The 12,944-nt window shown below is 43.6% G+C and overlaps 1 protein-coding gene across 1 annotated transcript in view; it reads left to right on the forward strand.

Moving 5' to 3' along the window:
* Nucleotides 1–9,425, forward strand: part of LOC126983202 (heart- and neural crest derivatives-expressed protein 2-like) — a 32,948-nt gene extending 23,523 nt beyond the window's left edge. Inside the window, exons 2-3 of the mRNA XM_050835775.1 lie at nucleotides 4,593–5,525; nucleotides 8,170–9,425. Of these exons, the coding sequence (XP_050691732.1) occupies nucleotides 4,593–4,685 (93 nt within the window). The 3' untranslated portion in view covers nucleotides 4,686–5,525; nucleotides 8,170–9,425. The remainder of the gene's footprint in view (nucleotides 1–4,592; nucleotides 5,526–8,169) is intronic.
* Nucleotides 9,426–12,944: the final 3,519 nt, after the last annotated feature.

Raw genomic sequence — 12,944 nt, forward strand, 5'->3', positions numbered from 1 at the left:
TCAATAAATCTTTAACAGCTGGAAAAGTTCCGTCGGATTGGAAACTTGCAAATGTCACACCAATTTTCAAAAAGGGGGAAAAGTCTCATCCAGGAAACTATCGACCAATTAGCCTGACATCTATTGTTTGTAAGTTAATGGAGACTATCATTCGCGACAATATGGTGAAATTCTTCGAAGAAAATAATATAATAATTCGCAACATGGCTTCCGTAGTAAACGTTCGTGTTTGACTAACTTACTTGATTTTTTTTCATTATATTTTTGAGGTGTTCGATAAAAGCAGATCAGTAGATATCATATATCTGGATTTTCAAAAGGCATTTGATAAGGTCCCCACCAACGATTTTTCAGCAAACTATTGGCGCACGGTATCTTGGGTAACATTCACAATGGGCTTGTGGACTAGCTCTCTGAGCGGAAACAGAGTGTAGTTCTAAACGGTGTTACATCTAACTGGCTCGAAGTCAGAAGTGGCGTACCTCAAGGATCAGTGCTTGGCCCCATGCTCTTCTTAATTTATATTAATGATATCGATGATGGGCTCACTTGCAAAGTATCAAAATTTGCTGATGACACAAAAATTGCTAGTAAAGTAACTGCGACACTCGACGAAGAAGCTTTACAATCATATCTAGATCGACTTGCACGTTGGGCCAATCACTGGCAACTGAAATTTAACGTTGACAAATGTAAAGTGTTGCACATCGGAAAAAATAACAATCGCATTCGGTACGTAATGGATGCCCAACAACTTTCTGCAGTAAGTAAAGAAAAGGATCTTGGATCACTATATCAAGCGATTTAAAGCCCGGTCAGCATTGTTCAGAGGTAGTTAAAACTGCAAACAAATTGGTTGGCTTCATCGGACGAGTCTTTAATAATAAATCGGAAAAAATAATATTAAAACTGTATAATTCGTTGGTTCGACCCCGTCTAGAGTACTGTGTACAGTTTTGGTCTCCCTACTACAGAAAAGACATAGAAAAGTTGGAACGGGTCCAACGAAGAGTAACAAAGATGATTCCTAGGTTGAGAAATTTATCATATGAACAAAGGCTTAAAGAAGTAAATTTATTCAGCCTATCAAAACGAAGAATGCGAGGCGATCTAATAGAAGTGTTTAAAATGTTCAAAGGATTCAGTGATATTAATGCGGAAGATTACTTTACAATTGATCGATCAAATAGAACAAGAAGAAATCACAATTTGAAGATAAGTGGTAAAAGATTCTCGTCGCACGAAGCTAAACACTTCTTCTTCAATCGAGTTGTTAATGTTTGGAACTCTCTACCTTGTGATGTCGTTGATAGTACAACAGTTACGGCCTTCAAGAATAGATTAGACAAGTGTTTTGAATCCAACCAGCAACTAAGATATTACTCATTGTCGTAATAACGTTAAGTTCTTTCGAATACTGGTGTCCTTGTCCGCTTTTATTGCCCGGTTAGTGGTAGCAGTAATGGTAGTTCTTTCCTCTTTCCTACATAAATTCCATGCAGTTTTTCCATGCTGCATGGTTCTTTTTCCTTTCCTGCCAGCTTTGGCTGGAGGGATGGGGGGGTGGGGAGGAGCCTTCGCCTTTGCTGTCCTTCATCTTCCACCTTTGATTAGATAGTTAGTGTAGCTTGTCACAAACAACCTCGAAAGGACCAGCAGGTCTGCTGTTGTTTGTTCTTCCTTTGTGTTCCTTTGTGTTCCTTGTCTTCTTGTTCTTCCTCTTCTTCTTCTTCTTCCTCCTTTTGACCCTCGTCCTGTTTTGGGTGTTCTTTATATTCTTCTTCTTCTTCTTCTTCTTCTTCTTCTTTTTCTTCTTTTTCTTCTTCTTCTTCTTCTTCTTCTTCTTCTTCTTCCTCCTCCTCCTCCTTATCCTCCCTTTCTGCTTCAAGTATTTATCTCATTTTTCCTTTTCTTTTCGTTTTTAGTTGATCTCCCATGATCCTGCTTTTTACTGGTCTTCCTCCTCCTCCTCCTCCTCCTCCTCCTCCTCCTTCTCTCTACTGCAACGCGATCTACCGGTTCAACTAAGCGAGACGATGCAAAAAAGACATAGGCATATTTTTTTTCTCCCAGGCCGAGTCATCCGCCACTGAAACAACCTTCCCGCAGAAATTATTAGTGCGAAAAACGATCAATTACACTTTAAAAATCCCACTAAGTATTATTTTGTTGATACAGGAGAAAGATGAACGAAGGAAGTGTTGTTATCTGTTCCGCGGGTCTCAGTGAAGCGCCCGACAGTCTTTTTTTTATAGCAAAGGAGACAGTTCAAGGGCGTAAAAAAAAACAAAAAAAAACAATAATGAAAAAAAAAACCCGCTACTCAACTTCTTACCAAATCACTAAAGCAGATAGTCTCGTTATCAGGCACCAAGCTTTCCGTTGCCTGGTTTTCTCTGCTTCCCATGTTTCCCTTTTCAATAGTACATGAGATTGCTTCAGATTTTTGCTCCGGCTCACCATTTCCTCTTCTCTCTTCCTCCTCCTCCTCCTCCTCCTCCCTTGTGTTCCCTTGTGTTCCTCCTCCTCCTCTTCCTCCTCCCTTGTGTTCCCTTGTGTTACTCCTCCTCCTCCTCCTCCTCCCTTGTGTTCCTCCTCCTCCTCTTCCTCCTCCCTTGTGTTCCCTTGTGTTACTCCTCCTCCTCCTCCTCCTCCCTTGTGTTCCTCCTCCTCCTCCTCCTCCTCCTCCCTTGTGTTCCTCCTCCTCCTCCTCCCTTGTGTTCCTCCTCCTCCTCCTCCTCCTCCTCCTCTCTTGTGTTCCTCCTCCTCCTCCTCCTCCCTTGTGTTCCTCCTCCTCCTCCTCCTCCTCCTCCTCCTCCTCCTCCTCGGGTGACGCAAGGTGAGGGCGGCACACAGGTGGGTCAGGTGAGGCAAGGTCTGGGCCAAACCTTGACAGCATTCCTTCCAAGGTTGCATCCCTCGCTTCCTTCCTTTCCCTCTCCCTTCCTTCCTTCGCTTCTTGTTTCCTTTATTCTTGTTTTTACATAATTCTGTCTTCCTCTCCCTCCCTTCCCTCCTCTCTCTCCTCCTCCTCCTCCTCCTCTCTTCCCTTAACATATTTTGCCTTTCTCTTTCTTCCTTCCTTTCTTCCTCCTTTCCTCCGTTTTTTCCTTCCTTTGTTCCTTCTTTTACATTTTTTTCCTCTCCCTTCCTTTCTCTCCCTCCTTTCCTTAATCTTCTTTCCTTTGTACCTCCTTACTTTCATCTCTCTCTCTCTCTCTCTCTCTCTCTCTCTTCCTCCATTTCTTTCCTTTGTTTCTCCATATTTTCCTCTCCCTTCCTTCTTCTCTGCCTGTCTCTCTCTCCCTCCTTTCCTCCACTTTATTCCTCCTCTCCTCCATCTACGTGTTTCTCTCTTCCTATCTCCCTCCTTCCTCTCTCTCTCTTACCTTGTCAATGTTTATCCTTCCTTCAGTTTTCTCTTCCTACAGTGGAATATCCTTTTCTTCTAAGCTTCATTTCCTTACTTCTTTCATTTCTTTTTTCAAGCTCGACTCAGTCCTGAAAAAAGATCAACAAAGATTAAAACAACTCGGTAAGGATGTTAAAACGTTATGATTTTTTTTTTTACAGTAAAGGAAGCAGATTGAGAAGGATTTTGGGATGCGAGTAGCGGGCTTTTTTTTGGGGGGGGTATCTTTTTTGTTGCCCTTGAGCCGTATCCTTTGATGTAAAAAATAATAGAATATAACAGAAAAAAGGGAGGGAAGGAAGGCAGGAGAGAAGGAAGGAAGGACGAAGGGAAGGAAGACAGGAAAGAAGGAAGGAAGAAGGGAAGTAAGGAAGGAAGGAAGGTAGGAAAGAAGAAGGGAAGGAAGGAGGGAAGGAATAAATGAAAAAGGAATGGTAGACTGAATAAATAGAAGCCCAGATGGGAGGGTAAAAAAGTTTGTGATAATTGAATGCATGACCCCCGACCCTGAACCTATGGAACAGAGCTAAGGAACGGTCAAACAGAGGAAAGGAGAGGGAAGAGAAGGACTAATTGAGCACTGTTATCTAAAGGTTATGTAAAGGAAAGAGGGAGGAGAAGAGGAGAGAATGGAGATAAGGAGGGAAGAAGAGGAGAGAGAAGAGAAAGACTAATGTAATAATTGAGCATTCTTATCTAAATGACGTTGCTTGCTTCTGACAAATGGCTATATTAAGGTCACATAAGGGCAAGTAAAGGAAAGAGGGAGGAGAGGAAGAGAGAAAATGGAGAAAAGGAGGGAAGAAGAGGAGAGGGAAGAGAAAGACTAATTGAGCATTCTTATCAAAATGACGTTGCTTGCTTCTGACAAATGGCGTATATAAAGGTCACATAAGGGCAAGTAAAGGAAAGAGGGAGAGGGAGAGAAGGGAATGGAGAAAAGGAGGGAAGAAGAGGAGAGGGAAGAGAAAGACTAATTGAGCATTCTTATCTAAATGACGGTGCTTGCTTCTGACAAATGGCGTATAGAAAGGTCACATAAGGGTTTGTAAAGGAAAGAGGAAGGAGGAGAGAATGGAGAAAATGAGAGAAAAAGAGTAACAAACAAGGTAAAAAATAACAAAATCACACCTGTTCACACCTGTCACCTTAATTAACCTGCACCCTCTCCCCCCCACAGGTGACCCCCCCGCCCACCGCCACCAGCCCGGAGCCGAAGAGAGGACGCACAGGCTGGCCGCAGGAGGTGTGGGCGCAGGAGCTCAAGAAGTAGACCCACGCCCATGTCACCCACGCCCACACCCACGCTCGCCATTACTCATATTTACACCCACGGTCACCCATACTCACTTCACGCTCATCCATTCACCCATTAACACCCACACCCACCCACATCTACGCCCATCTCACCCACGCCCTCAAAAACTCATACCCACGCCTGTTTTAGTTCTCACTCACCCATTTTCACCCATGCCACACCCACCTACACCCATCTCACCCACACCTTACCCACGCCCGCGCTCTTAAAACCTGATACCCACGATTGTCATTACTCATACTCACCCACACTCATCCATACTCACCCACATTCATCCATACTCACCCACACTCATCAATACTCACCCATACCCACACCACCTTCACCCACGCCCACGCTCTTAAAACCTGATACCCACGCCTGTTAGTAGCTCCTTCTCACCCATCTTCATCCATACTCACCCACGCTCATCCATTCACCCACACCTCACCCGTCTCATTTCACACCCATGCCCACTATAGTTCATGCTCATCCACGTTCACCCATATACCCAACCCACGATCCTCAGGTCACCCATTTACACCCACACTCATCTACACCCATCTCATCCACACCTCATCCACGTCCATGCTCTTGAAACCTGACACCCACGCCTTATATTACCTCATCCTCACCCATTTTCACCCATGGTCATCTCAGGTCATCCACTTCAAGTCATTCCCTAAATCACTTCACATCCCTTGAGTCATGTCATTTCATAAGTCATAAGTCACTTCACGTCATCATCATCATCATCATCATCATCATCATCATCTTCAGGAGCTTCACGTCTGTACTTCGTCGGATGAAAATGAGGTGAGCATGACATGATTTCTTAGGGGGAGGGAGGGAGGGGGGAGGGGGAGGAATGGGGGATGAGGGAAAGGGAGAGGAAGGGAAGGAAAAGGAAGAGGAAGAAGGAGAAGAGGGGAGAGAAAGGGAATGAAGAGGAAGAGGAAGGGAATGAAGAGGAAGAGGAAAAGGGAGAAGAAAAGGGAGGAGAGGAAATGAAGGTGAAGGGAGAAGGAAAAGATGATGAAAGTGACGCGACATGACACTGTTTTGAAGGGAAGGAAGGAGGGAAGTAAGGAAGGATGGAAGGAAGGAAGGAAGAAAGGAAGAAGGGAAGGAAGGAAGGAAGGAAGGGAGGGAAGGAAGGCAGGAAAGAAGGATAGAAGGAAGAAGGGAAGTAAGGAAGGAAGGAAGGTAGGAAAGAAGAAGGGAAGGAAGGAGGGAAGGAATAAATGAAAAAGGAATGGTAGACTGAATAAAGATGAAGATGGAGGGAAGAAAAAAGAAGAGAGGAAAACGAACAAATAAAGAGAGGAATGGAAGGAAGAAGAGGGAGATAGACAAGAAAGGAAGGGAAAGTGGAAGAGAAGAAAAGAAGATGGAAGAAAGATAATAGATAGATAGGCAATTTGAAGAACAGGTGAAGGAGAAGGAAAGAAAATAAGAGAAGAGAAGCAAAAAGATGAAGGAGGGAAGGAGGGATGATGAAGGAAGGAAGATAAAGGGAGAGAAAATGAAAGTGTAGAGGGGAGAAGAGGAAGGTAATGAGAGAATATGAAACAGAGGAGAAGAAAGAGAAAGTAATGAAGGAGTGAGAAAGGGAGAGAGGAAGAGAAGGAAGAAGGGAAGGAAAGATGATGATGGAGGAAAGAAGATAAAAGGAGAGAAAAATGAAAGTGAAGAGGGGAGAAGAGGAAGGTAAGGAGATAATATGAGACAAAGATGGAGAGAGAGAGAGAGAAAATAATAAAGAAGGGAGAAAGGGGGAGAGAAAAATGAAGAGAAGGAAGAAGAGAAGGAAAGTGAAATAAAAAAGGAAAACAAAAGAGAAACGAAAGAAAAGAAAAAAGTGGAGAGAAAAAAAAAGATAGGGAGGGAAGGAGGGAAAGGAAGGTGACATGATGGAGGAGAAAGGGAGAGATGAAGGGCAGGAGGGAAGGAAGGTCAGGTGATGAAGGAAGGAAAAAGGAGGAAGAGGAAGAAAGATATGGGAAGGAAAATGAGATAATGAAGGAGAAATAAAAGGATAGAGAAAGGAAGATGAGAAGTTATTAAAGAGAGAAAGGGAAGAAGGGAGAGAACGAGGGATGATGAAGGAGAGAAAGGGAGGGAATGAGAGAAGAAGGGAGAGAAGATGAGGAGAGAGAAAGGAGGGAAGGAAGGTAAGAGAGAGAGAGAGAGAGAGAGAGAGAGAGAGAGAGAGAGAGAGAGAGAGAGAGAGAGAGAGAGAGAGAGAGAGAGAGAGAGAAAACAATGGAAAAGAGAAGATAAAAGGAGAAACAGAGAGAAAAAAAACATGAAAGAGAGAGAAAGAGAGAAAAAGAGAAGGTAGAAGTGAAAGTAAATTGATTAGAGAGAGAGAGAGAGAGAGAGAGAGAGAGAGAGAGAGAGAGAGAGAGATGGAAAGACAGCGGGAAAGTAAAATGATGGAGGAGAGAAAGAGAAAAAGAGAGAGGGAGAGAAAGGGAGGTAAGGTGGAGGAAAGATGGAGGGAGGGAGGGAGGGAGGAATAACGTCACCCCAGAGAATAACAGAAAGATGAATTATATTTTTATCCCCGGCTTCGTAACTCCATCCCTCTGACCTTTGACCTCGGGGGGTAAGGAGGAAAATAAAACAACATAGGAGAGTATAGGGAGTGAAGGGTGAGGTAACAGGCGTTTCCCTCCATGCCCTCCTCCTCCTCCTCCTCCTCCTCCTCTTTTCTGTGGTGAGGGAGATGGATGGGGAGGGGTGAGAGGGGTTGACAGGAGGGAAAGAAGAAGAAGAAGAGGAGGAGGAGGAGGAGGAGGAGGATGACAGTAAAGAAGGAAGGGAGGGAAGGAAGGAAAATGAGGGGAAAAGAGGAGGAGGAGGAGGAGGAGGAGGAGGAGGGTGACAGTAAAGAAGAAAGGAGGGAAGGAAGGAAAATGAGGGGAGAAAAGGAGGAGGAGGAGGAGGAGGAGGAGGAGGAGGAGGAGGAGGAGGAGGAGGAGAAGGAGGAGAAGATGGATGGGGAGGAGGAGGAGGACGAGTAGGAGGAAAGGGAGGAAAAGGAGGAGGAGGAGGAGGAGGAGGAGGAGGAGGAAGAGGAGGAGGAGGAGGAAAAGGAGGAGGAGGAGGAGGAGGATGAAGGAAAATGAGGGGGAAAAAAGGAGGAGGAGGAGGAGAAGGAGGAAGAGGAGGAGGAGGAGGAGGAGGAGGAGGAGGAGGAGGAAGGAAAATGAGGGGGAAAATAGGAGGAGGAGGAGGAGGAGGAGGAAGAGGAGGAGGAGGAGGAGGAGGAGGAAGGAAAATGAGGGGGAAAAAAGGAGGAGGAGGAGGAGGAGGAGGAGGAAGGAAAATGAGGGGAAACTAAACCATTTTTAACCTTCTTTCCTTCTTTTCTTGTATAATTAATAAAAAAAATAATAACATATTTCTTACTCATTTGATTTATTCTTATTTAATCATTTTCTTTCTTCATCAGAGTCAGCACACGAAGCAGCACCACCACCACCACCACGTCAGCACCCACTCAGCATCTCCGCAGCACTCAGCAGTAAAGATCAATCAGCGCTTCAGAATTCAGCACTTCGAGTATGGTCAGCACCTACCCAGCACTACTTAGATATCAACTCAGCACTTCAGTCAGCACCTCTTCAATCAACTCAGCACTTCAGTCAGCACCTCTTCAATCAACTCAGCACTTCAGTCAGCATCTCTTCAATCAACTCAGCACTTCAGTCAGCACCTCTTCAATCAACTCAGCACTTCAGTCAGCACCTCTTCAATCAACTCAGCACTTCAGTCAGCACCTCTTCAATCAACTCAGCACTTCAGTCAGCACCTCTTCAATCAACTCAGCACTTCAGTCAGCACATCTTCTATCAACTCAGCACTTCAAATATGGTCAGCACTTACTCAGCGCTCCCCAGACATCATTCAGCACTCCAGAACTCAGATCACCTCAGCACTCACATCTTCAGCACCTCAGACGAGAACCTCAACCAAGATCAATTTAAAGCTGAAGGATAAGTCAGCATATTAGTCATTCAGCACTGGAGTAATCAGCACTCAGCATCTTAATTCAGCACTCCAGGGAAAACAAGCACTTCAGGACGACTTTTTAGACTTCAGACAACTATACTCAGCACTCAGGCATATAAGTCAGCACCCCACAACTCAGCACCCAGATTCAGCATTGCAGCCAAACTCCAGCCTCACAACCCATTCCTTGCTCAGCACTTCAAGTTCACTCAGCACTCAAGCGTATAAATCAGCACCCCACGACAGCTCAGCACTCAGAGTCAGCACTACAGCCAAACCCTGCAGTAAGAATTCTTAGCGCTCAAGAACAGAACTCAGCACCACGAGTCAGCACGCCAACCAAACCCGCACATTATCTTATGACTACTCAGCAATCAGCACCACAAACAATGGCGTGATGACGAAATACAGTGACGATACAGTGAAGAAAAACTACAGTGACGCGCTATAGTGGTGGATAATACGTATGCTTCGATATGGTGAAGTCGGGGGTGAAGTGTGGTGTGGGGTAAAGAAAACGGGAACATATACATAGTGTACTTAACCCACTTACACGCCGTTCACGCTAACTTGGCGAATAAGCCCCGCCCTTTACACCCCCAAAGTGACGGATATGAGCACCCAGGCCACGCGTAGTTTTAGCCTATGCCTCTAACTTAACCTTCTCCCAGCATCCACCAATCACATGCAGCCACAGGTGAAAAGGAGGCGTGGCTTGTTGTTGATTTGCCAGTGACATCCGGCAACTAAGGAAAGGGGGAGGAGCCTATTCGCCTAGTTATCGTGAACAGCGTAGATGATGGTTCTTTTCGGTTTAGTGAAGGTTTTGTTTACTCTACGGTGTACAAATTTGGCGAACTGGTATTATAGTGTATTGGTGAGGGGAGGGGATAGAGGAAGGGAAGGGAGGGAAGGGGAAGGGGAGGGAAGGAAGGGGATTGTCTTGTGGTTTAATGTTTTCTTGTTCGTTCGTTTGTTGGTTTAGTGGTTTAAGTTATGTTTTTTTGTATCTAGATAGACACACACACACACACACACACACACACACACACACACACACACACACACTAATCCTTCTACTTTTTCATATTATTATTATTATTATTATTCCCAAAGCCACCGCAGCCCTTCCTTAGGACTCTGTTAAGCAAAGTCCCGTAAGGAGAGGCTGTGTGTGTGTGTGGTGTGTGTGTGTGTGTGTGTGTGTGTGTGCGTAAACGCAGCGTACAGACCACACATCATAACAACAACAACAACAATAATAATAATAATACACACAATAATAACACACACAATAATAATAATAATAACAACAACACTATCAATCTATATATGTATCTATCTATCAATCTATCTACCTATCTATCTTTTCTCACACACACACAAACACACAAACAAACAAACACACACACACACACCAAACAATCACAGGTGTACACACTAATTAAGTCCACTAAGGTGTACATAATTATTACGTGCCAGTAGGGCGTTAAGTAAGTCTACCTGTAGCGGCGAGCCATTACCTGTTGTTACCTGGTCTGATCAACTCGGGCCCAGGTACGCCAGACCACGAGCAAGGTGTGTCTGGCTCTAGTCACCTGTACGGAGCTCACCTGTCCAATAAAGAGCCATGTTACCTGTGTTGTGTGTCTCTGTTGACCTGTTTCATATTTTTTTTCATTTTTTTATTCTATTTTTTTTATACTTTTTTTGTGAGATAGACTGTTAGATGGAGAGGTAGATAGATAGACAGACAGACAGACAGACAGACAGATAGATAGATTGATAGATAGATATTTTTTGTTTACTTTTTTGTGAGATAGACTGTTGGATGTAGATATAGATACATATATAGATAGATAGATAGATAGATTGATAGATAGATATTTTTTGTTTACTTTTTTTATGAGATAGACTGTTGGATGTAGATATAGATACATATATAGATAGATAGATAGATAGACAGACAGACAGACAGACAGACAGACAGATAGACAGACAGACAGATAGATAGATAGATTGATAGATAGATATTTTTTGTTTACTTTTTTGTGAGACAGACTGTTGGATGGAGAGACAGACAGACAGACAGACAAACAGACAGACAGACAGACAGACAGATAAACAGATTGATAGATTGATAGATATATAGATTAATAGACAGACAACAGAGATACTCAATATGGAAGGACAAAGGTTTAAATTGGTGGATGAAAAGAATGAATGGTGAAAGAAAGAAATGAAGGAAGAAGAGGAAGGAAGGAGAAAAAATGAAAATGTAAATAAATGAAAGGAATAGAAAAAAAACAAAGAAATGAAAATGAAAATAAATGAAAGAAGGAGGAAAGACAAGGAAAGATAGAAAACAAGGAGAGAAATGAAAATGTAGATAAAAGAAAGAAGAAAGAAAGAGAAAAGAAAGGAAATAAGGAAGAATAGAAGGATGAGTAGATGGATGGAAGGAATGAAGGAAGAAATGATGGAAGGAAACAAAGGAGGAAGTTAAGGAAGAAAAAATAATGAAGAAAAAAATATTACACTTAAAAATGAAAAGGATAAAAGAGGAAAGAAGAAAAAGAAGAAAGGATAAAAATAAAACTGAGCCTATACAAAACGGTAGCCTTGTCCTCCTCCTCCTCCTCCTCCTCCTCCTCCTCTTCTTCTTCCTCCTCCTCCTCCTCCTCCTCCTTGTAACATGTCCCTTTCCCTCTCGCCGCAACTTCCTTCCCTCGTCCCCTCCTTCCCTTCCTCCCCTTCTTCCTCCTCCCTTTCTACTCCTCTCCTTCCTTCCTTCATTCCCTTTTTCTTTTTCCTCCTTCCTTACTCCCTTCTTCGCTATATCATTTTCTTCCTTCCTTTCCCGGCTTCTTACAACCCTTCCTTCTCTTCTCTCCCTTTCTCCTTCCTTCACTTCCCTCCCTTCCCTCCTTCCTTCATCTTCTCTTACCTTTCTCTCCTCTTACTCTAATCTGTCCTTTCCTCCTTCCTCTCTACTTCCTTTCCTCTTCCTTCTTATCTCCCTCTCTTCACTTCCTTCTTCTTCTTTAATTACCCTTTTGACCTCTCTCCTTTCCTTCCTTTTTTGACTATTTTTCTTCCTTTATTCACTTTCCTCCTTCTCCTTCTTCCTCCTTCACTTCCTCCATTCTTTCCTTTTTTCTCATTCCTCCTTCCTTTCCTTCTTCCTTTCTCCTTTCTCCTTCCTTTCTTATATTCTTCTTTACTTCCCCTTTCTTTTTTCTTCCTTTCCTCATCCTTCCTAGTCTTTCTTTATCTTTTCTTATGCCTCGTCCTTTCCTTTCTTCTTTCTTTTCTTCCCCTCTTTTCTTTCTTTCCTTATTCCTCTTTCTTGTTCCTTACCCCCTAATTCCCTTCTACCCTTTGCTTTTCTTTATCATCTTAGTCTTTCTCTCCTTCCCTTTCTACTTTTTTTATCATCATTCGTCTTTCCTTTCTCCTTTTCTATCCTCATTCCACTTTCCTTCCTTCTCCTTCGATCCATTCTCTTTCCTTCCCTTTATCTTCTTGTTTCCTCTCCTCCTTTCCCTCTCTACCCTCTTCCCTTCTTCCTTACCCTTCCTCTCCCCTTATCCTACTTCCTACCCTCTTTTCTCCTTCCTTTCCCTCCCTCCTCCCTCCTTCTCTCTCTCTCTCTCTCTCTGGTGACAGGAAGCGGCGGAAGAAGAAAAAGGCCGGAAAGTTTAGAATATACGAATAAATTATGATAAAAAGGAAATAATGAGGATGCTAAATGAGGGAAGGAGGAGGAGGAGGAGGAGGAGGAGGAGGAGGAGGAAACACGGAAACACGGAAAGGTAGGTAAAAGAAAATCTATCATAACGAGGCTGCCTGGTTTAGTTATTTCGTCAGCCCGTCAGACACTTATATATAGCAGACTAAAGCGCTTATTTTTCATGCTGTTACGTACGCGCGGGAACGTTCAATTCACTCCTGGTACCACACAAATAATGGTCAGTACGATTCGTACAGGAGTTGACCGTTTCCGCACTAATTATTTCTGCAGGATGCTTGTTCCAGTGGCGGATGACTCAACTTGAGAAAAAAAGGAAAAGACCTGCGGATGTCTGACTCTGACTGGTTGAGGAAGAGAAGTTTAGAGCTAAAAAGAGAAAGAGGAGGAGGATGTCGAGATAGAGAGAGAGAGAGAGAGAGAGAGAGAGAGAGAGAGAGAGAGAGAGAGAGAGAGAGAGAGAG

This window comes from Eriocheir sinensis, chromosome 53 (genome assembly GCF_024679095.1).
Source record: "Eriocheir sinensis breed Jianghai 21 chromosome 53, ASM2467909v1, whole genome shotgun sequence".
NCBI classification, from domain to species: domain Eukaryota; kingdom Metazoa; phylum Arthropoda; class Malacostraca; order Decapoda; family Varunidae; genus Eriocheir; species Eriocheir sinensis.